The sequence below is a fragment of the Manacus candei genome, unplaced genomic scaffold, assembly GCF_025592945.1.
Source record: "Manacus candei isolate 608988 ecotype Guabito, Panama unplaced genomic scaffold, ASM2559294v1 h1tg000005l, whole genome shotgun sequence".
In the NCBI taxonomy this organism is placed as follows: domain Eukaryota; kingdom Metazoa; phylum Chordata; class Aves; order Passeriformes; family Pipridae; genus Manacus; species Manacus candei.
Genome location: NW_026138053.1, coordinates 25,239,986 through 25,266,925, shown reverse-complemented (window position 1 = coordinate 25,266,925; position 26,940 = coordinate 25,239,986). Strand labels below are relative to the sequence as shown.

General features: G+C 52.0%; 1 protein-coding gene across 1 annotated transcript in view; it reads right to left on the bottom strand.

Annotated features, from left to right (window-relative positions):
• The window catches only part of TNR (tenascin R), a 69,936-nt gene that overhangs the window by 8,565 nt on the left and 34,431 nt on the right, over positions 1-26,940 (bottom strand). The window contains exons 2-15 of the mRNA XM_051793517.1: positions 18,855-19,410; positions 15,640-16,116; positions 14,925-15,188; positions 14,064-14,179; positions 11,420-11,570; positions 8,559-8,828; positions 6,665-6,850; positions 3,803-3,892; positions 3,427-3,690; positions 2,511-2,777; positions 2,282-2,401; positions 1,621-1,764; positions 848-967; positions 406-549 (exon numbers count right to left, since the gene is read on the bottom strand). Coding sequence (XP_051649477.1) covers positions 406-549; positions 848-967; positions 1,621-1,764; positions 2,282-2,401; positions 2,511-2,777; positions 3,427-3,690; positions 3,803-3,892; positions 6,665-6,850; positions 8,559-8,828; positions 11,420-11,570; positions 14,064-14,179; positions 14,925-15,188; positions 15,640-16,116; positions 18,855-19,350 — 3,109 coding nt within the window. The 5' untranslated portion in view covers positions 19,351-19,410. The remainder of the gene's footprint in view (positions 1-405; positions 550-847; positions 968-1,620; positions 1,765-2,281; positions 2,402-2,510; positions 2,778-3,426; positions 3,691-3,802; positions 3,893-6,664; positions 6,851-8,558; positions 8,829-11,419; positions 11,571-14,063; positions 14,180-14,924; positions 15,189-15,639; positions 16,117-18,854; positions 19,411-26,940) is intronic.

The following is a 26,940-nucleotide window of genomic DNA, read 5'->3' as shown; positions in this document are numbered from 1 at the left end:
AAACCCTCTAGAAGTCCTCTGCCTATGTACCACCTCAAGGGTAACAGCTCTGAAGTTAATGTCAAGCTGCTTGTGAGCAAAACAGGTTGTAGAGCTCTTCTGGACTATGGCCTTGGGCTAGAAAAAAACCCGGTCAAGAGTATTCTCAGGAAACCACATCCAGGGGAAATCAAAGATAGAAAGGAGTTGATGGATGTTGAAAAAGTGAAAATGATGGCAGATGCTTGTTGATTAAAACTCTGTTCTTGTGTTTTGCCCAGCGCTAGTATTTGGGTGTCCTTTTGGGCACGTGGCTACTTCTCTGCCCACTGTATGTGAGAAGAGCTTTGGCTCAGCCTGGCTGGCTGCTTGTCCTGGGGTGAGTGCATGGCTGAGGGTGGGAGGCGGGGAGGCGATTGTACGTACGGGTTGTGAAGTTGGTGCTGATGGTCTGGCTGGTGAGAGGCCCGCTGGTGGCGTACATAGAGACCATGTAAGTGGTACTGGGCAGCAGGTTGGTCAGCTGGTACTCCTGGCTGTCTCCATCCACGAGAATTGTTTCTCCTGCAACTGTAAGCCAACGGCGATGGGTTTAGGCAAAAGTTCCATGTAATTCTCCAAAATGTGCCCCTGGGTATGATCTCACGAACAGAAGCACTTCTAATGCTGAAACACCATAAGCTGCAGTGCCACAGCTGAGCTGCAGTGGTGGTGTTCAGCCTGAAGGATAGTCTTATTTTTCCCACTGTCCCTATAAAACCCAGAGTAAGGGCTCCTTCCCTACTCCCTCCCTGAAGGGCACCTGCCAAACTCTGGGCTTTGGGATGGGGGAGAGGTGGAGGTGAGCTGAAACAGAGCCGCAGTGTACCTGCATGGCGGGTGAGGATGAGGACGTAGCTCTCCACCTCCGACAGCGGCGGGTTCCACTGCAGCAGCGCCTCGGTGGGGGTGATGTTGGTGGCCGTGACCCCCAAGGGGACATCCATGGCTGCATGAGGGAGACATTCAGAGAGTCAGAGTTAAGAGACTGGAGACTGAGCTATGAACTGGAAGGGCTTCTTGTGGCCCACTGCTCATGGTCTTGCCCTGCTGCTCAGGCACATGAGCCTGCAGGGGAGTTACTGCTGCCTAGGCTGGAGTGCAGAGATGTCATATCTTGTGCTACTCTGCTACCTGGGCTGCTCCTCCTCTGTTTTTCTGATGCACAGCCTGGGATGTTAGGGATTTTCTTTAGGTTTTGAGGAGCCTGTGGATAGCGGAGGGTTTTATTCTTGCAGCAGATGCTGTTTGTGACGGGGCTCCCCAGGGATTATTTCTGAAAATCTGCACTCCCTTTAAGAAAGCTTGTCATGGTGGCCCAACATTATGTTTCTGGCTTCCCTGTGCCTGGTACACAAGTTTATCACTTTCCCCATGACTACCCATGAATATTCTGGAAAAGCTTTGCTGAGACATATTTCAAAAGCCCACATTGGGCCCTTGTGAGCCTTGCTTATCATCCCAAGCTTGCATCAGGCAGGCATGAGGTCCAACTTGCTGTCAGTCGCCTGATTACTAAGGCAAGAAGGGATTGCCAGCCCTGCCCAGGGCTGGAGCTGTCACTGTTTGGTTGCTCCCTGCCCACCAGGAGCCCCTTCCCACCTGTGTAGGCAGTGATGGAGGCCAGCTCGCTCTCCTCCCGGCCCCGCACGCTCTTCACCCCGATCTCGTACTTGGTGGCGGGCTCCAGGTGGTGCAGGGCGTGCTCGGTGACATCCTTGGGGAGGGCGGTGCTGTCTGTCCTCCCTGCAGGGATGGAGCCAAGAGTTTTGACAGCACGGCTGGCCCCATCCCTGGGGTACAGGAGGTGCTCGGGAGGGGAGGGCAGTGCCACAAGGTACTGGAATTAACTGGGTTTCATGCCTGCAGGTGCTCATCACTGCTGGCTTGGCCTTTTCAGCATCATAAGCAAAACTGGGGCCAGGAAAGATGAGGTAGTGGAAGCAGATGAGGGTGGTGGGATTTCAGGATTGAGCCCTGAATTAGCCATCCCTGTGAACCACATACTGCAGGGGGTCGCTCCCTGTGCCCCTCTGTGCCAAGCTGGCCCTTGGCTGCAGTTGTCCCTTCTCATCCCCATCCCTGACAGTCCATCCTCTGTCCCTGTAGCCTTTTGTTCCATGCCAGTTATTGGTGGCTTTTACCAGGGCATGGGATGCTGTCTGGGATGAGGATGACCTGGTGGCTTGTTCATGCCAGCAGACGGAGGGAGGGTTGGCAGCTGGGAGCTCAGGGCATGAGCAAGAGTGCTCTGATCCCTTACCTTCAGCAGCACGGTAGGATATTCTGTAGTGGTCGAAGGCAGCAATGGGAGGGCTCCAGTAGACCATCATGGACTCCTGGGTGACATTGCCCACCCTGAGGTCCTTCGGCGCATCGATCCCTGGAGAGATGGAGCGCAAAGCAAAGCTGTGGGAGGCAGGTCCACTCCTTGTCCCCCTGCCTGCCCTCCCGGTGGGGTCCCGTGCCTGGTGGGGGGTGTCCTGTGGTACCTGTGGTGATGGAGCCCACGACAGGCTCGGAGCTGACGGCGCCGTGCACGGCCACCAGGGACACCAGGTACTCGGTGGAGGGCTGCAGGCCCGTCAGGCTGGCGTGCCGGCGGGTGCCGTCCAGGGTGACCTGCTGCGCCTCCTCCGCGTCCCGAGGGCTGTAGGTGAGGATGAGGCGGTCTGCGGGGGGGGATGGGTCACTCCACGTGACGTTGACACTGGAGGACGTCAGCTGGGAGAAGTGGAGCTGTGTGATGGGTCGAACACCTGGAAGGCAGAGAGGAGAGATGCAACCCCAACCGTCTGCAGATCCTGGCCTCCACGTTGTTCCCAGTGCTGATTTGGGAAATACCCAAGAGAGGTGGCAAAGCTGGAGCTCTGAGCTCTCCACTGATTTGAAGCTGTGCTGATGTCAATAGGCAGAACCAGGAGGGGGAAAATGGTGCTTTTATCAGCCCTGCCTGCAAACACCCTCCATCCCAGACCCATCTGGTAGGTGATGGAGCTGTCCTGCTGCAGATGGTATGTGTTGTCTGCACTTCAAAAGAGGGAGAAATGAAGCCTTGAGGGACCTAACAACATTCTCTGACTGAAAAGTCTGCAGTCACGGACATACAGACCACCCTGACAACAGAGAAGAGCATGGGCTGTCTGTTCCCCCATTCCTGCCTTGTCCTTTCGGAAGCCAGGCAAGTGTGCTCAGTGCTGCTGGCCAAGGGGACTGTGCCACTACATTGGTAGCAACATCCTCCTTTTGAGGTCAACAGATCTGCTTCCATGTGGACACACTGACCCCAGCTCTCATCCCCATCACCGCCCAAGGGTTTTGGTGCTGGGGATGTGGTGGGCTGGTAGAGGTGACAACACAGGGTAGTGGTCTGTGGCCTTGGCCCCATCCCAACTTGTCTGTCTTTACCTGTGAAGGCGTCCACGGTGGCCTCCAGGCTCTGCTGCCGTCCCCTCTCGGCAATGATGGAGATGGTGTACTCCGTCCCGGGCTCCAGCTCTGAGAGGGTGAGCTGTGACTCGTCCCGGGACACCGTCACTTCCGAGGCCATCCCTGAGGCAGGGGTGAAGGTGACACGGTAGTGGTCAATGGGACCTGTGGCTTTGGTCCACGCCAGTGAGATGGACGTCTCTGTGGAGGCTGTCACCACGAGGTCCCGGGGGCTGTCAAGCTCTGTGGGAGAGGGTTGGTGCTGAGCTTTGTCCCCATGCACAGACTGTCCCATGGGGACATCTGAGCCACAGGAGCCAGCTGTGTGTGAAGCAGGCAGCGGGGCCAAACTCACCAGTCCTGGCGTTCATGGTGGCCGGCACGCTCTGCTGGCTGTCCATCACGGCCGATATCCCGATGCCGTACTCTGTTCCCGGCACCAGATCTGCCAGGGAGCGCAAAAGACATGAAGGGGTGTGAGAACAGCACCTGGCAGGGTGACCTCAGGGTGCAACCCCCCCAGCTCCCACAGCTGGGGACATCCAGGGCACCCCTGGGGTGAGCAGCCCTCCCACGGGTCAGCAGTTCCTCCGTGCATTGCAGAAGCGCTGAGCCTTCTTTAAAAGCCCCGTGCATGCCTTTGGACAGGGAATTTGGATTATTTTAGCTCAGAAACAAGACATTTTTAAAAGTTGTTGCTGAGGTCTGCTGTAACTGCTGGCAGCGAGACAGAAGCTCTGTGTGTGCGAGATGAGATGGGAATGACAAAGTAGCTATATTTGTTTCCAAAGTGATGCAACATCGAATATTGTCAGAGGGCTGGTGTCTTGAAAAGAAATAAATTATGCAGGGTAAATGAAATATACATTAATTAGGAAAGGTGCAATCTTCCTGGGAGCTGAATCAAGCCCTGCTCCTTGGGGGGGATGTATCCTGCAGTGCCTCTCTTAAGGGACATGGGAGTCGAGTTCATCCAGTTCCTTTCCTGATTGCTGTGATAACCATGTGGGACATCTCCTGTCTCTGCCTGTCACTTCTGCTTGGCTGCTGGTGGCTCTATTCCTCTCCTCCCTGTGCTTCCTGATCTTTCCCACAGAGCTAAAAAAGCCATAAACCCTCCAGCCCAGCCTCACCCTTCCTTGCCCAGGGGCAGCATCCCCTGGAGCTATCAAAACCTTCCTCAAGAGGTCAGGAGAGAGGGAAACCCTCACCCCCTGCTCTTCTCTTGCTACAGTGCAGTCTTGGTGATGGGGGGAAGATGGACCCACATCACTTACAGGCCCTCCCCAGTAAGTGTCAGAAGTATCCTGGAAAGGAGGAGAAGAGCCTGGGAGAAAGGGAGAGGAGAAGGAAGAAATGAGCAGGAGCATATAAACCAGTCCTTTTTCTCTGCCATCTCTTTTGGGTAGTGCAATGTTATGGATACTTCTGTGCAAATGCTGATTTTTAAGAGAGACTATGGGGCAGGGCAAGGCTTGCTGTATTTTTAAGCTTAAATCTTTGATAAACTCTGCTCAGTGCCATTCCTCACTGCTTTTCCTGCAGGCAGATGAAGGTGATGGAAGGAATTACTGGTTGTTTTCATGTCATGGATCCCATCAGGCTGGCTGGAAACACACCCCATACAAGACTGGAGGACAGGACTGCTCTGTGCATATCAGAGCTATGGGAGAGCTCAGTGCCATCCACACCACAGCTCTCCTGGCTTTTTTTTTTTTTCCAGCAGAATGATTTTTTGGGTTATTTTATGCTATGATTGGATTTTTTTTTAATTGGTTTGTTTATTACCCTGGGAACTTGAAGCAATGCACTTAGGTGATGATGGAGGCACTATGTAAAAATCACTCTGCTATCGACTTAAGCCTCTGCATCTCTGCAGCTTGCTCTGGTGGGATTTCTTGGAGCCCTGCCTGAGTCTGGCAGAGACTTGGTACCTTTTTTAATTTTATTGAGAAAAACAAGAGCCTTCAGACTGCCACGTCCTCCAAGGCAAGCTCAAACCCTTCTGCCATGGGTGTCGTCGCAGTTTGTGTCACCGGTGCCATGTTGTACCTCTGCCCCAGGGAGGGTAGTTTGGCCCATTTTTAAAGCTTCTTCTCACTTGGAAAGCCAATAAATGTTCTAGAGGAAAGCTAGCAGAAGCCCAGCAGCCAGCCTCTGATCTCATCCCACTTCTCCATGCATGTCCTCATCAGGAACGCAGCAGAAACTATCCCTAACATTTTTTTTTCTTTCCGCATACCACGTTTTTCAAGCTATCTGCTCTAATTACCATCCTGCCCTCCAGCCTTTCTCATGACTCTGCTGCTGTGCCTGCAACTTAACATTCGACTTTCCTTCTGGACTTACTCCTATAGCTCCATGTGGCACATTCCTGAGCCCTTGAAGGTCCCGGGAGGGCAGAGAGTCAACATGGGGGAACCTGATGTCCTGCCATACTGAAGAGCTTCAAGCTGAATGAGTGAACTTTTTTTTGTGTAAGTAAGTCTTTTCTTTGCTCAAAAAGTGCCACCAGAGTGGCAAATCCATCAGGCAAGCAGTTCTGGTAGAAAAAAAAAAAAAAGGAAACCAGATCTCACATGGTGCTTTGCTGTGTTGATGCACGAGGTGTTTGGGGCTTTCCTGGCAGCAAGAGGTGGGTGGTGTTTGCAGCCCCTGGTGGCATCCCCTGTGCTGAATTGTGTACCACTTAAAGGACTTGCTCAAAAATAGCATCCCTAGGTTTGGGTCTGCTTTGTGCCTGATTTGGAAAAAGGCAACAAATTCGGGCAGCCTGGCTCCCCATCACCGCCCATGGGGCATCATCACCTGTGTCTCTTTCCCAACAAGGAAAAAAAGAGAAGGGTGAAATAATATTTCCCTCTAGATCAGCCTAAAAAGGCTTCTTCTCCTCATTTCTCACTTTGCTCCTTGCCAGCTCTATTTGGCACCCAGAAAGATCTTTGGTGGAGGTGCCTGACTTGGAGGTGCCTGATTTGGAAGTGCGTTACTTGGAGGTGCATCACTTGTGGATAAGCAGCACCCAAATCCAGACCCACGCAGGGGAAAATGAGCTACATCCCAAGGAAAACCTCCTCTCCGGTAAGCAGTAAACTCCAAAACAACCTCAAACACATGCCAGCATAAGGGCAACGGCGTATCAGTGCTGATTTGGGCTCTCCACTGCCCTACCTGCTTGAGAGGAGGAGGAGGAGGGGGAGGAAGGGCGCACACATACCTGCAAGGGTGGCGCGGGTGGTGGGGCCGGTGTCACGCGGCACCAGGACCTCGTGGTAGTGCTCCCCGGCCAGGGTGCTGTAGACCACCCTGTAGCTGTTGGCCTCGGCCTCGCTGTTGTCCCAGGCGAGCTCGAGGCTGGCGGGCGTCCGCGAGCCCACCCGCAGGTTCTTGGGGGCATCGATCTCTGCGCGACACAAGGGAGAGAGGCACCGTCTCACCGCCGGGAACGCACCCCGGAGGAGCCTTGGCACGGCCCGAGGGTGGAGGGGCACCCGGGTGTGATGCCTGAGAGGTCCCGTGGGCGGTCCCTCCTCCCCAGGGCACAGGAAGGGCTGGGATGTCTGCTCTCACCTGCTGCTCAGCACAGACTGGGAGACGTTGCCCAGGTGAGCGGTGTGAGTGCTGGGGCACTCACAGCATCCTTAGTAAGTTGCTTTGGGAGCTAATTCCATGTTATTTGGAAAAGAAAACTGTTTTCTGCCCATAGCAGAATAAGGGAAAGTGAGGCAGTGTGAGGGCTCTGTAGCAACCATGCATTGGCCTGAACTGCTCTTAGAAGAACCTTGAGCATCTTTACAGGCTCATTCACACCCAGACGTTTCCCAAAGTGTTTGTTTATTAGTGCTGCTGAGGCTGTGCACCAAATCTGCTCTGGTTTGCACAATAAACCCTCTGGTGAGTGATGGGTTGGGGCTGGGCACCAGCAGACAGTGGGTAATGGTGATGGATCTGACTTTGGGGGGCATTTTTTGTGTTGCCTTTTAGAAATAAAGTGAGGAAGGCCAACGCAGCAAATCAGTCGGGGCGAACATCTCTTCCGAAATATTTATCTATAGAGATATTTACACACACAATTCACACACCACGGTTATTACAGTAGGAGCCTCGTATCCACCAGTAACGTACATGACAAGTTATTTATATACCATAAACCAGCATGGAAATACACACTCTGCCTCCTCCTTTATGGCACGGTAAATTAAACCCGTTAGGTGTCTGCAGGCTTAACATTAATTAAAGTTTTACTGACCAGTTAGGCTGTTTAGAGAAGATATAAAATGAGATAACCATGTTTCTGGCTGGGCTGCTTTCAGCTGCTTGACTGCTAATTCCTCAGGCAAGGCATTTGCCTTGGCTCTCAGTGCTGAATGGGAGTGAGCATTGTCTTGAATTCAGACCTGTGCTGAGTGTTTTGGTTCTTTTGAAAACTTTGCATGGAGCTCTGGGCGCTCTTAGGGGTGCTGGGTTTTAGAGTTTTAGCTCAGCTGTGTGTCTAAACGGGCACTGAATCTGGTGGGGATGTGTGTCCCAGGCAGGTTCAGACTTGATGCCACAGCAGGACATGGGCAAGGTGGAGTTGGCTCAGGGTCTGTCTAAATGTGGGTTTTTGAGTCATCCATGCCTGGTCATTGGCATCTGGGATCACCTGGACTGCCCTGAGGACCATGTGAGCATCCCTGTGGGGCACAGGGCATGAAGACCTGTTGCACTGGAGGTTTAGGGACTAAACAGTAATGTAGGCACGAGTAAAGGGATCAGAGAACGGTTTTAGGGTGTGTATTTTAGGGGCAGCTGAATCATTTGCTCTGCCTTGCTCTATGAGGGATGCGAGGCACCTGCATTCAGGCATCTCCACTCACACCTGCATCTTAACCATCGTGCTTTCATTCCACTTCTTCCTCCTAGCACACACCACACTAAACCCCAGCTCACTTGTGCCAGGGGCAAACCAGGTGCCACTAAACCCCAGATGCAAAAATCCCCTCGCTTTGTCTCCGGATACGTCCTCGTTGCAGGACAGCCCGTCTGCAGATCGCAGCAAGCCGTCTGCCCGTGCCTGCCGCGGGCCTAAAAGCTCACGCCAGTCCTCCCAGCAAAGCCAGTCTAGCTACCTGTGGTGAACTGGGCGAGGGCTGGCCGGCTCTCGTTGGCACCCCGCAGGGCGCTGACGGCGAGGTGGTAGCGGGCGCCGGGGCGCAGGGCCTGCAGGGAGTACTGGCTGAGGGGGGGCTGCAGGCGGAAGGTGGTCCTCCCGCCCTCCCCGTCCGCCAGCCCGTACTTCAGCAGGATGGCGTCCACCTTGGCACGCGGCGGCGTCCACTCCACGAAGGCCACGGTGTCCGAGACGTCCCGCACCAGGATCTGCGTCGGGCCGTCGATGACTGCGGAGCATGGGGGGGGGGAAACGGGCACCTGTTACTTTGGGAGGGTTGGGTGGGGAAAGGGGGGAGCTCTGGGGTTGCCAAGCTTCTGGGGTGCTTCAGCCCGGCCTTCAGAGCGGCTGGAATTAGCATTTGGGGACAGGGAGAGAGGTGACATGAGCAAGGCCTTGACCCCAAGGTAGGGGGTTTGGTCCTTGTGGGTTCCCGGTCCCTTGTCCCAGTCTCCTGGCTCTTTCCTGAATCCGCTCCACCCTCTGTGGGCCCAGCAGCTCTCTCATTGATACCATTACAGCTATAATGCAACTCATGCCCTTCTCTCAAGCTGGTTATCGGCAGTAATCCTTCCCTGGCTTTTCCAGGTTGCATTTCCCAAGATAAAACCTCCTATATCTAACTGTGGTCCACTTTTTTGGCTCCTCAATAACTGCCCATACTTTTGCATTGGAAAACGTGTAACTTTGTGCCCAGCTCTTCAAAGCATCCAGACTACTTTTATCGAGGATCTTCCACTCAATTTACTCTTTTCTGGGCCTTTCCATCATTGGTAAAATTCATCAGCAATGATATTATGTCTTTTGAAAGGTGTTGACAACGTGTTAAATAACGTGGGGCCAAGGACAGATCCAAGCATTTAGAACTGAGGAACATCTCTAGAAATGTTCCTGCTTCGGTGCCAGCTCCTGGTTTGTCCTTAAGCTGAGGGATCAGCTTGTAAAGCTGTTGATGTCTTGGCTGTGGGGAGAGAGGAGAAAATGCAACTGCTCTGGTGAGTCTTCATAACTAGCTGGGTGTGGGCTATGGTGGGTGTCCAACAAACTCCCTCAGATAAAAGGTTTTTAGGTAAATTCATACTAGGGATCTACCGGGAGACACTTTCAGATGTTTCTGCTTTCTTTTGCAGAGAATTGGGCCCTTCCCTCCTCCAGAGCCCCCAGCACTCAACCTTTGAACATCGTGGACTGAAGCCTGGCTGATGGATGCTTGGAGCCCAGCAGGACTTAACCACTGCATGGATGGATGGGGCCAAGCCTGGCCATTGCTCCTGTGCCATGGCAGTGCTGATGCCTGCTGGGCAGCCTGTTTTATCACTTGCATGATCACAAGGTGGGTGAGAAAGCCCACTCTGGTTCTGTAATTCAGAATATACTGTATATCTGTATACATCTAGTATAGTGAATATAAGAGAAAATTACTATATAATAAGGGTGTGCTGAATGCTGCATGCCAGGGTCAGAAGTTCTGTGGGAGAATCTATGTGGGCAGGGGTGAGAAGGACCAGGGAGGGTTGGAAAAAGTCATGTGGGGGAATTTGGAGCAGTGGGGTAAGGTCTGAGGGCAAAACAGCAACGGAGGAGGGAGGGCAGCTGGGAAGCACAGTGTTTAGGTAGGAGCTGGGTGTCCAGGACCAGGTCACGCTTATCCAAACCCTGAATCTCAAACTACTTCACGTTGTCCAGTCATCCAGGTGATGCATATCTACTTAGCTGTGTGGCACAAAACCATGGCTTTTCTGCTTGATCCCGGTACAAGGTGTTGAGGCAGAACAAGGATGATGAGGATTAAGCTGTGGGGGTGCTGCAGAGGAAGGCAGACATTCCAGCACAGGGATGCCTTCAGGAAGCAGAAAGCTGGGAGCCACCGCGCCACCTGTGCTCCCTGCAAAGGTCAACCTCGGAGTTCGAAGTACCAGCCTCTGTATTTTGTGCTGACATCCACGGGAAAGGAAGATTCGGGCCTGACCAGGAGATGTCTCTGTTAAGCCACGTCGAGCTGAGCGTGGACGCAAAGCGGGAGGAGAGGACTGAGCCGAGGAAGATCAGACCTGCAGCAAACCACTGCTGGTGGAGCAGGGACCCTCCCTTCGTGCTCACCACTGCCTCAAATTAGCAGCCTGAAGAGCATCACCTTGTTACAGCCCTCCAGCAGCTATTTAAGTGCTGTTTCTGTTTGGAACAGCTTGGGTGGAGGTAGTAGACGTCTGCCTGACTGCCAAGGCAGACTGCAGCAGGTCTGGTGTGGAGAGCCCCTTCTCCCAGTGAGCTCTGCCCATTGCTGCGTCTCCTTTGGCGAGGAGAAGACACAGTTTTCTCTGGTCTACAGGATGGACCAGGGACTGGGCAAATAAATTGATTAGGAAGGGACACGCTGTTGCTCCTGGCTCCCGGCCCTGCTTCCTGATTTGCCTGAATAGGTGGGAGTAGAGGGCATTTAGTGGAACAAAAGCAGGTGGGAGTTTTAATCTGTTATATATGAGTAAGTAATACATTTATAGAGATATTTCTTAAGGGCTTGCAGCCTCTGAAATGTGAGATTAGCAGAGAAGAAGAATTTATCCAGCTATATAATAAAAGCAGACCTGAGTCTTCGCTCCCAACCCCATTAACCTCGCCACGGTTTCTGTGCTTGTGGCAATTCGGGAGGGAGAGGGACAAAATACTGCATGAAGAAGCTGGTGCTGCAGTGCTTGGGCACCGGGGTGCTGCTACTTTTATCCCTGCCCATGCAGTGCCAGGCTGCTCTTGCTGATAGGATCTTATTTTTGGGACCAAGCCCTGGGCTCTGTCGTGTTCCCCCAGGTCAGGCTCACTCACGGGTTGAGACGCTGTCGGAGGTGGGAGGGCTCCTGGCTTGTTCCTTCAGGGCCACCACGGTGACAGTGTACTCCTCCCCCGGCTTCAGCCCCGTCTGGTTGAAGGTGGTGACAGTGCTGGGCAGCTGAGCAATCACACCACCCTCGTTATTCTGCCAGGGAGTGGAAATAAGCATTAAAAAAACCCCCCCACAAAAATGGTGTTTTGGGGGGACTGATGCATGGAGAGGAGGTGCCCCCCCCCCTTCCACGTCACATTCTTCCATGACCAGCCGTGCATCCCCAGATCACATCCCACCATGGAGGTGCAGAAACCCAGGGTGAAGTCACCCACCAAGCAGGGAGCACCCATGTTGTTGGGCTGCAAAATCCTTCCCCATCCCTTCCCCCCTCAGCTTCTGTATTTTGCCATCTGTGTCTCTGCTGTTCTTCAGAAGGGAAGAGAGAATAAAAACGAAGCCTTGGCTAGACTACTTTTTCCTGCTCTTCAGGTGCCAGGAGCTTTCTGTAGTTGATGTACAGGTATGAAACTGTGAGGTCTTTATTTTGCCATCCCCTGCTTTTTAACCATCTTTATTACACTCATTACGCTTTGCAGTTTTGCCCTGAAAAGCTGTAAGGCTTTAAACAACTGCAAATGTCACCTTTCCTGCCAGTGTTTGGACAAAGGATCTTTTCTTGCTGCTGTCTTCACTAATAACACACTAAACAAATCTTTGCATATAGCCCTCCATTCATATTCATCTCTTTTCTCATTAAACAGGAAATGTTCCATTTTAACCATCAATTGCCATCTTACCTTTCCTAATTTTCTTTGCTAAATCTGTCTTTGCTTCATTTTTCCCCCATCGCATCCTCAGCGCGGGCAGCATATGGGCAATACCCACCTGACCTGGATTTTGGAGGGCTGGGGGGTAAGAGCACTGTGGGCACCACAGAAGGAGAACTGCTCTGCAGGAAAGTGCAAGCATTCTTTGTGGGGATGCTGAGGACCAAATTAGCGTCCTCTCCCTGAGTTTTTGGGAAGACAGGGAGCTCAGTTTTTCTCACAGAGGTTATTTGTGACACTGCTGTTATAACTCCATTGGTTTTAGCCTCTGGGACTAGGTTTTGGGTTTGTTTGGGTGTGGCATGTTCTCAGGCAAGTATTGCTTGCAGGCAGTGAAGGACACAGCACCCTCTGCCTTATTGTAGGGGAAAAGCTGGTGATGGAGAGTCCAATTTTGGCAGCTGACAGGCAAGAGCATGACTGTGATTTTCTGGTGCAGGACCTTGTACTTGGCCAATGGATGTGAGAACTTCAAAGCCCAGTGAGTTATGTCCCTTCTCTACTCAAAACCTTGCATCTGGGAACGGCCAGACTTTTGCATCTTATCTGCCTTTAAATCCCAAAAGACTTCCATGTGTTTTTAAGTTTTAAGATTGAAAACGGAAAGGAGGACCAATGATTTGCATTTTTGGGTGAGCTTGAGCAAAAACCTATTGTTGGTGACTCTGTGGGGAGAGGTTTGCTTCTATCCTGGTGATTCCTCACCCTAAAAGGGATATATCCTCATCTGTCTGCTTCAAGGGGATGCTGTTGAGCTTAATTCCTGAGTATCAGTGAATGTTTGAAAGGGAGCTATTTTTTCCCCACCAAAAGCTCTTTCCTGATGTTGCCGTATTTTTCAGCTTTTCTCCTGATGGTGAGTGAAAATAATCCCAGAGTTTATAGCTGCACTACCTGAACTTCAACTCGCAGTGTTGGCTACGTCCACATGCAAATCGTGTTGCACCAAGAACCTTCCAGCCTCTTTGGAAATGAGGGAATTGAGTTATTTAAAGCAATTGGGTCCCTGCTTTGTGCTGTGTAATGATACTTTACAGTTAAGAGCATTTAAAACTTTGGGGCCAAGTTCTGCAGTTCCCCGCTGCCCAGAGCTGCCTTTGATTCCAGCGAGGGTTTTGTACAAGTGAAAACGTCATAATTGAGCCCTTAATCAGCATTTCTTTTACTGCTGGGGCTTGAATGCTCTTGAAAAGAGGCTCCACATACAATTGAAGCTATACTTATGGCTAAATGGTGTAGAAATTATGAATATAGATGAAATACTTGATGTACGATTTTTGTCGCCGCGCACAGAAAATATGCAATATTTAGGGCAACATTTTTATCCGTCTTTTCTGGCACAATTTCTACCTGTTCATCACTGCCATTAAAATTCCGTGGCAGGAATTAGCTGTGCGTGTGACTCGGGGATGTTGAAGGTTGTCGTCTGAGAGCTGGCAGCTGCCAGGTTTGATCCAGGCAGCTCTGGGGAGCTTGGTGTAGAGAGCAGGGGAGAGGAAGAGGAGGAGGAGAAGGAGGAAGGGTCACAGCAAAGGAGGTGGAAGGGAAAGAGAGGGGGTGACAGCAAGAGGCTGGAAGGTTTATTTCTTCATAAGCTTGTCTCTGGATTTTGGGGGGGGGGATTTCTTTGAGGACATGTGTGTCAAAACTACTGGGGAAGTGCAGGCTGGCAGTGTTTGGGGTGTCTGATGTGCAGCAAGCAAACGGCAAACACAGGCTGGGTATTTTGGGAAGGGGGTAATTGGAAGCTGATTTAGGATCTGCTAGCTTGGTGCTTTAGGTGTACCCCGTGATGCCACGAGTGCAGCAGTGGTACCTTGGGAATGAAGCTGATCTCCCAGCCATCGAAGGGGAAGGAGAAGGGCTCCCACTGCACCTCTGCTGTCGTCTCTGTGATGGTCTTGAACTTCAGCCCCTGTGGCGTGGCGAGGTCTGGAAGGGAGCAGGGGTAGGGGTGGTGAGCAGAGTGGGATGGGTGTGTGGGTGCTGCCAGACCCCACCCTGCTCCCTGTGGGTATTTTGTTATCAGGGCAGCAAAAATGGGGAACCTTTTGGTAGCTGTTAGCAAAGTTCCTTTGTCCCCCCTCCGGGTGGGTTGGATGGAAAAGGGGGAAATGCCTGGGCTGCTGGACACTGAAGCATCCCACTACACTATTGTGTGAACAGAGTGGATGATGGGATTGCAAAGGGGTTTTGCAAAGGTCTGGATAGTTTCTGTTTTCCCCCTGCCCTCTTGTATCCTTACTTAGTTTCCTAGGATCCTTTCTGGAGATTGCCATTACGGCTTGATACTCTTGTTTTCCTCTGTGCATCGCAGTCCTGGTGAGGACTGTGTAACTCCTGATGCACAGCAGCATCCCCTCTTGCTGCACTATTGCCCCCCATATTCTGGGGGCTTCAATCAAGCACTGAAATTTTTTTTTTGGTTTTTAGATACTCAGATTTTCATCTAGACTCTTTCTGAAGAGGGTGGACACATTTCCCCCTTTCCTGTAACCCCGTACAGCCATAAATAGGGATAAAAATATCCCCAGTTTTGTTTTTTTTTGTTTTTGGTGGGGTTTTTTTTAAGACTCAAGTTTCTGCTGCTAGAAGGTTTTTATGGAAAATGTGAGCCAGCTTGAGCTTCCCCTCTGGATACACGGGTACCCAGCGACAAGTGCAGTAGGATACTTACTGGTCATCACCCTGGAGGTAACAGGGATGCTCAAGACATCGCTGATGACTGCGTAGATGCTGACATTGTAGGCAACACCAGGCTCCAGATCCGTGATGGTGATGCTGCTCCAGTCCCCAGGCACCCGCTGCTGGAGCTGGGTGCCCCCTGGCACCGCTGGCTGGTATGACACCACGTACTCAGTGGCTGCCCCGGCGCTGTCCCATGCCAGCTCCACGGAGCTGTCGCTGATCCCTGTCACTCGCAGGTTTTCGGGAGGAGCCACTGGTGGGAAGGGCAGAGAGAGAGGAGAGTGTCAGGCTGTGCGTGGTTTATCCTTGCACGTGGCTGTGTGGGAGGGTGTGTGGGTCTGCTAGTGGGACACGGGCTCTGGGCTGGGGGTTATGTGCTTTCTGTGGGTGTATGAACAGCTACAGCAAGGTAAAGGCTCAGGAGAACCTGACTGCAGCCGCAGTTGCACCAGGGGTTTAGCCCCCATTTTGGGATGAACCTCGCTGGCCTTTTGCTTGCCTCCCAGACATTTAACTGTCCTGTCTCTGGAGGCAGAGACAACAGGGAGGCACTCAAACCGTGGGGCCTGAGTGTGTCCTACGTGATGTGCTCTGCTGGGTATGGGTTTCTCCCAGGCTTCGTGGCGCTCCTACGGGACTCTGGGCACCTCGAAACCCTCTTTTGTACGCTCACGCCTGGCTCTCCCCGTGCATGCCCCCACTACCTGCTGAGCAGTCCTGCCCTTCGTAGCCTTCCTCGCAGACGCAGAGCCCGTCCCTGCAGACCCCGCGGCCGCTGCAGGCGTTGGGGCAGTGCAGCCACCCGCAGTCCTCGCCGGCGAAGCCCTCCTGGCACACACACGTGCCGTTCACGCAGTACCCCCGCCCCGAGCAGTCGCGGGGGCACCGCAGCTGCGAACAGTCCTCGCCGGTGAAACCCTCCTCACAGACACACTCTCCGTCCACGCAGAGCCCGCGGGAGCCGCAGCCGGCGGGGCAGCGGAGCTGGGAGCAGTCCTCGCCCCCGTAGTCGTTGTCGCAGATGCACTGGCCCTCCAGGCACACGCCGCGGCTGGAGCAGCCCCGCGGGCAGAGCGGCTCGGAGCAGTTGCTGCCCGCCCAGCCCTCCATGCACACGCAGCTGCACGACTCCAGGCTGAAGTTCCCGTGGCCGCTGCACTGCGGGATGTAATCCAGCTGCCCTGCAAGGATGCAGGACCGAGGGTCAGAGCCCACCGCGGGGGAGGTGGAGAAAGGTCAGTGCTGGTCTCAGGTCAGCCCCTCCATGGGCTGGGGAAGGGAGGGGAGGTGTGAGGCAAACAGGTAAGGCAAGTCCTTCCTTTGTTTGAGCACGCCCAGCTCTGGGAGCTGGTGGCTGCAGGGCTGGAAGGGGCAGAATTGGTGATACAGGGTCGTGGTGGGGTTTGGGTAGATCTCCAGGAGGTTATCTTTCCCTAGGGAGCAGTGGCTTCCATAACTATGGCTGCCATCAGCCTCGTTGCAATGCGAGTGCTCCCTTTGGTTTCTCTTCAACTCAGCACTCATTTGACAGGAACATCCCTAACCCTCTTCCTGGAAAAAAAAGCCTTTCCTGGCCAAACCCTTTGTGCCAGCCATGGCTCCTCTGGTCTCATCTCCACTTTTTTACAGTCAAGAGATCCTGGTCTGCTCACTCTCTCTCCCATGAGAAGCAGATATGTGCCCAAAGACATGGTCTTCATCCCTATCCTGGTGAGCCTGGTTGAGACAGAGCTGTTGGCTTTGCACAAAGTGTCAGGGGTTTGGGCATGCTGGGGTTGTGGGAGAGCAGGGAAACCACACGGACACCATGGCCACCACCGCTAATGTCCCCTCTTCACCTGGCAGCCTTGTACAGGATGCTCTGGAGTGAGGAGGGATGCATGGGGACCAAGGCACCAGTCACTGATATTGCCAATGCTCCCCTGTATTCCCCCCAAACAGGGACCAATTGCTCCAGCTTAGGGTTTGTCCCAACCAGGTGAATTTTTCCTTGCTGATTTTTATCGCTTTTCTTCCTTATGTGAACTGAGTAAGAACAGTGATTCCTCCAACCCGTGGGAAACCTCTGCATCAGGAAGAACCCCAAGCCCCAGGACTCTTTGTCCCCCATATAAATTTTCCATCCTAGCTGACTCATCCGAGCAGCTCCTCCTATGTGGGGTGAGCAGATGCACTTTTATAAGGGGCTCAGTTGCATGCTGTGCCAGACAGACCCCTTTGGGTTACTTTGCAGGACAGTTCCCATCCAAACTGCAAGTACTGGGAATGCCAATCAGGATCTGCTCAGATCTCAGCCTCTAGTTAAGTTATGAAGAGGAGAGAGGATGCTTGTAAGTAAGTGTGCTGGAGGAAAGAGGCTTTCCTCGGGGAAATGCCTCAGGCAGTGGGGTAGGGATCCTGATCTCCTTTGCAGTGCAGTGAATTGAAAGCAACTCCGGTAAAAATAAATGAAATTACTCCAGTTTTAGCTCTGCGCATCTGCGATGGGAGTGGAGACTCCACTGAGCAATGAATGTTTAATGGGACTGTCTGCGTGTTTGCAAGTAACCCAAATAGGCCCATCAGAGTTTCAAATGAATTCAGGAAAAACAGGTTTTCCCCATAGCATTTCCTACATGATTTTAACCCTCGCTTTGCACACACCAGTGTTTTCTGCTTTAATTGTTAATGCAGCTGCTGACTTTCACGTTGAGGGGAGATGTGAGCTGAACCCAGAGCTGGGAATACACTGACTTCCACTGGCTGTGCTGGAGATTCCAGCCCCAGCCACCCTGCTGCATGGCCATTCTGGTTTCTCCCTCCCCGACCCACACACCCTTGGTCCAACTGTGTTAACCTGAGTGTGGGTTGCACCCATTTCATCTTAGTGTGTTCTACACATAGAGGAATTGGGGTACCACTAGAAAAGTCACACTAATAGCTGCAAAACTTAAAAAAAACAGTGGGCACTGGGGGGAAAAGGGTTACTTAAAATTTGTCTTCCTCCCTGTTGTTCTTGGTGTGAGAAGCAGTTTCCCCCTGGAAAGATGCCCTGTGTGTTTGTCCCTTTTGGTGTTTTCTTCCCTGCAAGGATCCCTGGTGTGGCACGAGCAGGGCTGTGCTGCATTTGGGATGGATGGCCTTAGGGACAGCCCCTCTTCCTCAAGACATAAGGAAAACATCAGTTTGCTGGCTCCTGTGCCATTGAAATGCAGCTTCTAGCCCAAACCTTCCCTAACCCATCTCATTTCAGCTCCATGCCTGCTTCCCTGGCTCTGAAGGGCAGCTTAGGTGAAACAAGGGGATGTCTTTGACTCTAATGGGGGCTCTTGGAGAGCTTCACAAAAGCACATATTTTTATTCGGATGAAATATCCTGTTGATGGTTTTACGCCTTTTTTATAGGTTTTGTTTGCATCTTTCATGGCAAGAGGAGCTCTTCTCTGTATTTTTTATTCCTTTTTTTTTTTAAAAACTCAGCTTTTCAGATGCAATCACTCCTCCTACAGAGAAGATGAAGGGGTTTATTGCCAGCTCCCATGGTGCTGCCTTCAGCCCAGGGACAGCTTAGGAGAGCAGCAGCTCTGTCTCTGCTCCCTGTCCCACGAGCAGTGGCTGATGTCTAACAGCGTCTGAGGGACTGCAGGGTTGGGAAATCCCCCTGCTCCCACCTCACCAGCTGCAGTTTTATCCATCAAGGGACTTTAACTTTGGCTGTTATGCAGCGAGCGGGGCATCCCAACTCAAGTGACCAAATCCCTCCCGGGGGTTCTCCTGCCCTAGAGGACCTGAGCCAAGCTTTTCCACTAAAGCAGAGCCCCATCATGGGTGAACCTCCATCACCACTCTTGAGTGGCACCACCAGGTTTTGTATTTTCTCTCTCCTGCCTCTTGCTCTTGCCCTCAGTCCCCAGCAAGAGCGAACAGGATGTCGTTACTACCTGTGGCTGCATTTTCTTGGCAGCAATTGGAGGTGCATTGGTCCCGGAGGATGGAGACCTCCCTCTCCAGCATCTCAATCCTGCTCAGCAGCTCCTGCAGGGACGGGAGGGAGGTGGAGCACTTGCAGGCCTGCTTGGGCATGTTTATCCTGTGGGTGAAGGTGACCTGGCTCTCGCTGTCGGAGGTCTGCTCCGTGTACTCCGCCAGCCGGTCGTCTTCTGAACTCACCTCCTCGCCCGAAGACTTGAACATGGATGAGCAGCAGCTGTCCAGCGGGATGTTGATGTTGTAGATGTGGTGGAAGACCATGGGCTGCTCTTTGATGGGTGGGCTGCAGTTGGCAAGGCCACCCGCCTCATCCACCGCTGTCCTCTCGGCTGGCTCCGTTGTCGCCTCCAGCCGGCACTCAAAAGGCTTGAGGACAGCGCCCAGCAGGAGCAAGTTGAAGCTGATGAGCACATTCCTCAGGACTGGGTTTTCACTATCAGTCCCCATTTTCCCGGGAGAGGAAACAGCCTTCTAAGCCAGCCTTGGTCAGCTGAGAGCGGGGAGGACCTGGGGACACAGAAGGAAAAGAGCAAGGTTGGTGTTAGCCCTGAAACTCTGCTCAGCACAGAGAGGCAAGTCCTTCTGGGCAGTTGTTCAGACACATGTGGGGCTCACTCGACCCCCACGCAGTCCCGCTGGCTTTGGTGGAGCCTAAACAACCCATGGCTGGGGGGGGAGACCCTGTCATAGCCCTTGAACAGTGACAAAGACAGATTCTTGTTGCTATTACTTTTTGATTCAGGAAACAGTTAATCTGGTACTAATGAAGCACCAAATACTCTGCTCGAGGCCACTCACCATGTCTGACTTTGCCGTTATCTGCCAGTGCCATAATCTCGAGCAATTGCCATCCCTTACTTCTAATGGCTCTCCTGATCTGTAGCTCCTCTCTGGCTCCCCAGGGAACAGCCCTGCCTTCTCCCTTCCCCTGCTGCTGAATGACAATATTTGTTTCCTGATTTCTCTCCTACAATACCACACTACTCCAGAAAACATCACTATTCAGCCACCTCACAGCATTTGCAGGGTTATCATCCCATATTACTGCAATATTTCTGCTGCACTTTTCTTCTTGGCTCACTGCTTAATACCTGCTTCTCGTGATCAGGCACTTGGGACTCCTTTGGTAGGCTCTCTTTTTTTTCCTAGTTTTAGGAAAAGCAAGAAGAATGGAAATAACTCTGCAGTGGAGTGGCTCTGGTAGAAGACAGCAAGAAGGAGGGCACCGGACATGACAGTGGGAAGGAGTGAGAGGGGTGGGATCGGCGCTCCGTAAGTGGCAACTCAGGGCTGCACACTCTGACGGACTCCCTCAAATCCTCCTCTGCCCTCTGGGCTCTCCGGTGGCTCCTGGGTGGCCCTGGCTGACCCACGGAGAGACTTCTTGTCCCTGCGTAATAGGGTGGCTGTGACAGAGAATGGCACGGGGACTAATTAGCGCCGGCTGCCTCTGATTGACTCGTTCCAAGCCGACTACCCACTCCTTGGCCTCTCACTCGGCTTTTTGTGTGTGCTCGCAGTGGAAGTAATTGTGGCCATGAGCCAGCTGTGCCGAGCCGGGCCAGAGCTTCAAAGCAAGACTCTTTGCGGCATTACAGGAACAGCTTAGACATGGGGAAATGAAATCCTTCCCCTCTCCGCTCTTCGGATCCAGCCTGGCTCAACAGAGACGCCAGAGTCTGTCTGCGAGCACAACTGCATGGGGGGAGAAGGGTCCTGTGTGGATGCAGAGAAGGAGGGAGTGGGGGACAGGCCGGTAAATAAAGCAGAGCTGGGCAGATTCACGGCGGAGATCGCTCGTTAATGACAGCGATCGGCTTGGGTAGTTAACGACTCTGTAACCCATAGAGCGAAAGCCATTCATTTTCTGGTAGGAGCTGGCAGGCTCATCGATCCGAGTCTCCTTATCGGTACATCCATCACAGATGCCCAGCTCTCGACTCTGAGAGGCAAATCCCGGCACCCCCCTCCAGTCCCTCAGGCAGGGCATGAAGCTGTGGGAAAGGTGGCATCCCTGTGGCATGATGCTAGGGAGCTTTCTCTTTTTTGTTATTGTTAGAAAAAGGATCAGGGAATGGAAAAAGAAAAAAAAAAAAGGAAAGAAAAAGTAATCCTGCATTGATTTAGGTGCTGGATCAGGCTTAGTGCCGCTGGTCGGGCTCTTTGTTGTGAAATAGTGGAAAGTCACCTCGGTTTGGGGTGACTCCGGCTCAAACCAGGTCCTTCAGGAATCCAGGTCCAGGAATCCACAGGTCCTGCAGGGCAGGTGGATGCTCCTTGGTGTCCTTCAGCCCGGAGCAGACCATTTGAGCCACACATCCCTATTAATCCTCAACTTCCTCCTGGAGGCTTGGGCTGACAGCTCTGAAGCCCTGCTGAATTTGTGGATGCATTCCCAGGGTCTGTCATCTCCATTCCCTGTCTGGTCCTGCTCATCTCCTGCTCCTCCTGTCAATGATTTGCTTTTCCCCGAAGGAGCCATCATGCTGAGCTCAGCCAAGGTGGGTTAGTGCAGGGGGTTGGCTGGCAGAGCTCCCGAGCTGTGTGCACGCTCTGGCAGCTCAGGACTTGTCCGCCTGGAAAGAGAAGTTGCATGAACAGTCCTCCTTTGGGTTCCTCGTTTCCATGTGCTCCTGGAGCTTCCCAGTCCGGCTCACGCTGCAGTGACAGAACCATTAGAAACCCTTGACTGAGTGAATAGATCCAGGACTATATATTTTTTTCCCTCCTCATATGATGAATAGAAGCCAATTTCTGTGGTCGTTTCAACCCAGGATAGGACGGTTGACCTCCGGTTGCCTCTGGCACAGCACAAGCTTCTGGCTGCTGCTTTATTTTACCAGAACTGGTTACACTTGGTTTGCTTTGCTTTATTTTTTTTTTTCCCCTCCAGTCCCCCAGAAACATGGGTGTTTGAATTAAAGTTCAAATTAAAGAGTTATTACAGTTAATTATGAAGTTTGGCAGGCACTGAGCTCTCAGCTCCAAAGCATTTCAACTTCGGGGAGCTGTGAAAGAATCAATCTGCTGCAGTTTCTGTGTGGTGCTCAATAAAAACCACTGACAATATAAAACTGAGGAAAATATTTGAGTGTTTTGCCAAACACATTCCACAGCAAAGCGCTCCCTTTCCCTCCCCAGTGGCCTCCCTCCATCCAGGATTTGTGTCTAATGGGCCAGCGAAGGAAGAAATAGAAAAACCCTATTAAGTCCACAGTGCATCCACGCTAATTATATATTTTCAGCTATTTTTACATTTTGCTGATGGGCTGTATCTGTGTGAGCAGCTCAGTGCTGGGAATGCAAAAGGGAACCTGTGTGTGGTGATGCTTGGAGCAGCTGTGCTGAGAAAGTCATTAATGGTGTGGCAGCAGTCTGGGGGGGCAAAATCCCCCAAAATGCAGCACTGTGTCCCCCAGCAGCATCTGCAGCCCCCTTTTTATTACTTAGCAATATGAACGTAGCAAATGCAAACTGTGCCCCAGGGGCTGCTGCAGGATGGGTGCAGAGACATCAGATCTGCACAGTGGGATCATGGCAGTGGTGTTATCTCTGGCATTTTTGTGGGGAAAATGTAATTTTTGGATGGTCCAACAATATTTCTATTTTCATGCCAGTTTTGGTCAATTGCTTTGGTTAAAAAAAAAAAAAAAAAAGAAAGAAGCCCAGTTCTGCCTGGGAAGATGCTTGAAAAATGAAAACATTTGTTTCTTCAGCCAGATATTGTGTAGTGAAATGTCTTTGAAGTTACTAAAGATGTGAAAATGAAGTGAACATTTTGTTTTGGGTGAGAAACCTTTTAATCTACCCAGAGCACATAGAGATGTATGTGTATATATACCTATTTATATGCATTTATTGCATTACCTTTTCCTGAACACCAGATAAACCCCAAGCCCTACTTTTTGATGCAGATGACAGACTGGACAATCAGATGTATCTGGAGTTCAGCCCTGCTCTCACCCTTGATGCTGACCAACAAACCATCAAGACGTGGAGTTTGCTGCCCAATTCCTCGGCACAGCAGGAGCAGGCAGGTATTTGCTAACACCCAGCAGTCCCTGAGCCGTGCCCAGGCTGGCTGATTGGAGCTGTGATGTGTTCCCTGTCGGAGCTCAGCTGGCAGGAGCCAGACCTCTGTGATGGACTTGCTCCCGCTGCTGCTAATGGTGGGAGCGAGCCCAGGGTACGGTGGTGCAGGAAGCCCCCCAGGCGTATTCTTTGGATTTCTCTCTTGAAAATTGTGTTGGAGGTTTCCCATATTCAAATAAAGCAAACCCTGATGGATGGTTTTCAAGGCTCCCAAAACCACCCCGGAGATACCCAAGTGCTCAGTGCAGATGATGCCTGCTCCATGTCAGGGTGAGGTGCAGCTCGTGCCGCTTTCCTCCTGGGCTCATGGGGAAGGAAATTCAGCTCCATGGTGTCCCTGGTTGGCTTCCCAGCCACACACTTTCCATTCCAAGGTGATCAGACAGCTGGGTAGCTGAAGTGGATTGCATTGCAAGCTCTGAAGCCCAACTCAGGAGTTTTTTAGGATCTCCAAAAAGAGGCTGCAGTACTCGCTGGTTTAGGGGCAACTCACAGCTCCCGTCCCTCAGCCTCGTTATTAGATCAATGTTGAAATGGCTCCTGGGTGCCACAGTCCTCCAGCCATGGCAGGTGGGGATGTGCCCATGGGGAAGCATGTGTTGTCAAGCACTGGCACCCAGGGAAGTGGTGAGTCCCCATCCCTGGAGGGATTTAAAAAATATGTAGATGTGGCACCTTGGGGCCATGGTTTAGTGGTGAGCATGGCAGTGCTGGGGGAATGGTTAGACCTCGATCTTTGAGGTCTTTTCCAACCTGAATGATTCTAGGATTCTCTGGTGCATGCCTTGCTTTTGCTTTGCTTTGTGATTCAGCAAGAAACTCTTGTGATTTTTCCCGTCTCACTGGAAAGAATTTGCTTTGCATCAGCTGCTAACGGAGAAATAGCGGAAATAATTGGGTCAGCTCCTCAGCAGCTTGAAACTGCTGCAAATTTGGTGTCACGAGACTGGTCTGCACCAGTAGGACCCTCCTGAGCAGATGTAGAGATGCGGCGTGTCCTGCAGACCCCTCCTGCAGCTTTCTGAGGGGATAAAGCACTGGCTCCCAGTTATTACTGATCTACTGATGTGTAGTTTATCTGTTTGAAAAGGTTTTCATTGCAGCAGTTCCCTTGGCTTCGTGGCAGAGCAAAGGTCTTTGCTATGTGCAAGCAAACAGGGCCCTCTCCCCGATCAACTCCTCCTGCACCCTCTGCTTAATTGCAATCCTTATCGCTGCTCTAAACACAGCCTGTTGCAGGATTTTGGGGGAATTAAAGGAGATGGAAAGCTTAGAGGAGCAAAGCATCCCCCATGACACTGGTTACTTGAAGGCCAGACCCTGTGGACTCACGGAGCCAGAGCTGAGGACCAACAGGGATACCTGCACCATGCTGGAGAAACAACTGAGTCATTCCATGCTGTCACCAAGCAGCCTTTGGAGAGGGAATGATTTTCACCCTGCTGACTGATTACATGTTTAAGGATTAAGTACTCTGTTGCTTTTACCAGTGTTCCCTAACTATATGTGGAGGAAGAAATCTATAGTTCCCCCAACTGACTGCGAATGCTGCCAGCTTAATAACTCACACAAGCCTCTGTCGTTGCAGCCTACGTTCTGTCTTGCTTTCATTACATATTCTTTTATTGCATTGCCATGGAATGTATCAATAGCCTCTATAAACTCCCACAGGAAAGCAGGCAGCAGCTTAGCACAAAGGTTTTGGGGGAATCTCCTTTCATTTTCCCATTAACAGGTAAAGCCTGGATCTGGCGTGTCTTGCTTCATGTCACCTCATTCAGCTGCTGCCTCCCACCCACTCCCCTGTAAAATCTGGCAATCACTGGGTTAAGTCTCATATTAGCAAGGGTGCCAGCTCTAATCTGAGCCCATTCCAGCATTTTACTGAGCAAATTGTGGTGCTGACTGTCTGCATTTATATATATATTTGCAGGTACGTTATCAGCTCCCCCTTCAAAGCAACTGTGCTCAACCAGACATCACAAAAACCCATGTGCTTAGTGCAAGATTCACTCACGTGATGGGCTTGCAAAGGTGGGCACCTAATTTTGCACTGAAAGCCAAGGTGGACACCTGATTTCATAATGAAAGCCATGAGCAGTGAGCTTGGGCATGGCCTGGCTGCTGCCTGCACCCCTTTGGCCCCCGTGCTCTGTGGGCAATGCTGGGATGCAGCACATCACAGCTCATGTTCAGACACTTGCCTCCATCCTCCAATGCCAATTTAAAGGCCCACAGTGTTCAGTGTTCTGGAGGAGGGTGTCCTGCTCCCTTCTGGGTCCATATGTGACACCCCGGTCTGGTGATGCCTGAACTCCCAGCTCCTGATGGCGGTTTCTGGCTACTAAAACTGAGCTGTTCCGTCCCTCCTTATGTGATTTGAGTTGTGGCAGGTGAGTATTTGGTAGCCTGGCCCCTTAAGCACTAAGATTTGGTATCTGTTGGAGATGGCCTCGGCTGCCCTGCTGCCAGGACAGCCCCGTCCTCCGGGAGCCCCTGCCCGTGAAAAGTCATCACATTCTGCACTTCACACCATATATTTATTCACACTCAGCTATGAAATAAATCCCCCCTCAGCAGGCCTGCATGTTGCAGAAGGGTTTATTTCATCCTTACATGGTGTCTCTGGGAGTTAGAGCAGTTTTACCAGGGAGAGCTGGGGGCAGAGGCTGGGATATCTCCTGCTTCTGCTCTCTCCCATTTGCCACTAAGGATGCTTCTCCCCTGTGCCTGGGGAGGGATTAAATTTCTAAAGAAAGATTTTGGGATGGGGCCAGACCTTTCCAAGATGCTGCCCTTCAGTGCTAGAGCTCTGCACTGTGTTTCCAAGCCCCATGATGGCCACTTTCCCTGCCCTGGTGGCTCCCAGAGCTCCACCTGAGATGCTCGGGAGCCGTAAAGGAGAAATTAACTGTAATTATGGAGCATTGCAGGGCATAAATATCCTCTAAATCCTCTTTAATTACCTGGTAGCACTTAATTACATGGCAACTAGAATGTAAGCACAAAAATAAATATGATTTCAGTTTTATCTTCAGCAGGGGCACTGATAATTAATTTTGGAGGGTACTGTAGGACCTGCACGGTGTGGACTGTGCTAAAACAGTATTGCAGCAGTGCTGCTGCCCCGGACGGGCAAACCTCCCTTCTTCTCCCTCCCCGACAGCCACAACTTTATCACACCTTCCCATTCCCCCCTCGGCATCATGCCTCTGTCTGTATGTCTGTCTAATCACAGGCAGGGACTTGTGGATGTCAGGGTAAGGCAGGACCGCTCAGTGCCATAGCCACTGATCCTCCTGCCCAGAGAAAACCAGGCGTGAGAGCCTCCACAGCTCACTCATCCCACCCCAATTAGGCTGTGACCCCACAGCCCGTAACCAGCCGGCAGGATTGGGATCACTCTCAGCAGTGGGCATGAGGCTTTTCCCCTGTTTGCTCCCAGCACTCAGCCCAGGCAGAGGCAGCAAGTCCTCACGCTCGTCTGGCTGGGGCTGGGCTGTCATGTTGCATTAGAGTCGGCGAGTCAACCCAGACCTCCTCGGGGCCGAGCCGAAGAGGATGCAAACAGCCCGGCCTGGGATGTTCCACCACCAAAATGCTGCCTCCCATCACCCCCAGCACACATGGAGCACAAGGCTTGAGGAGGAGGAGGGAGGGTGCGATGAAGTGCAAAGTCACGTTGAAGGAATTGGATGCACCTTAACCTCTGTCGCCCCGTATAATCACCCCGACCACGTTTAAATGGGTAACAGTGCTGTGGACCAGCAGAGGAAAATCACTGCTACTACCCTGGCTTTTTTTCCCAACCATAATTAGTATATTGCAGCATTTTTGCCTGGGAACCCTGAGCAGAAGCGCCCAGGAACTCAGTTTGCTTTCTGTAAAAGCAGAACCAGCTGCTGAAGTCAAATGAGCACAATTTTTTTAACTCGCTTTCTGGTT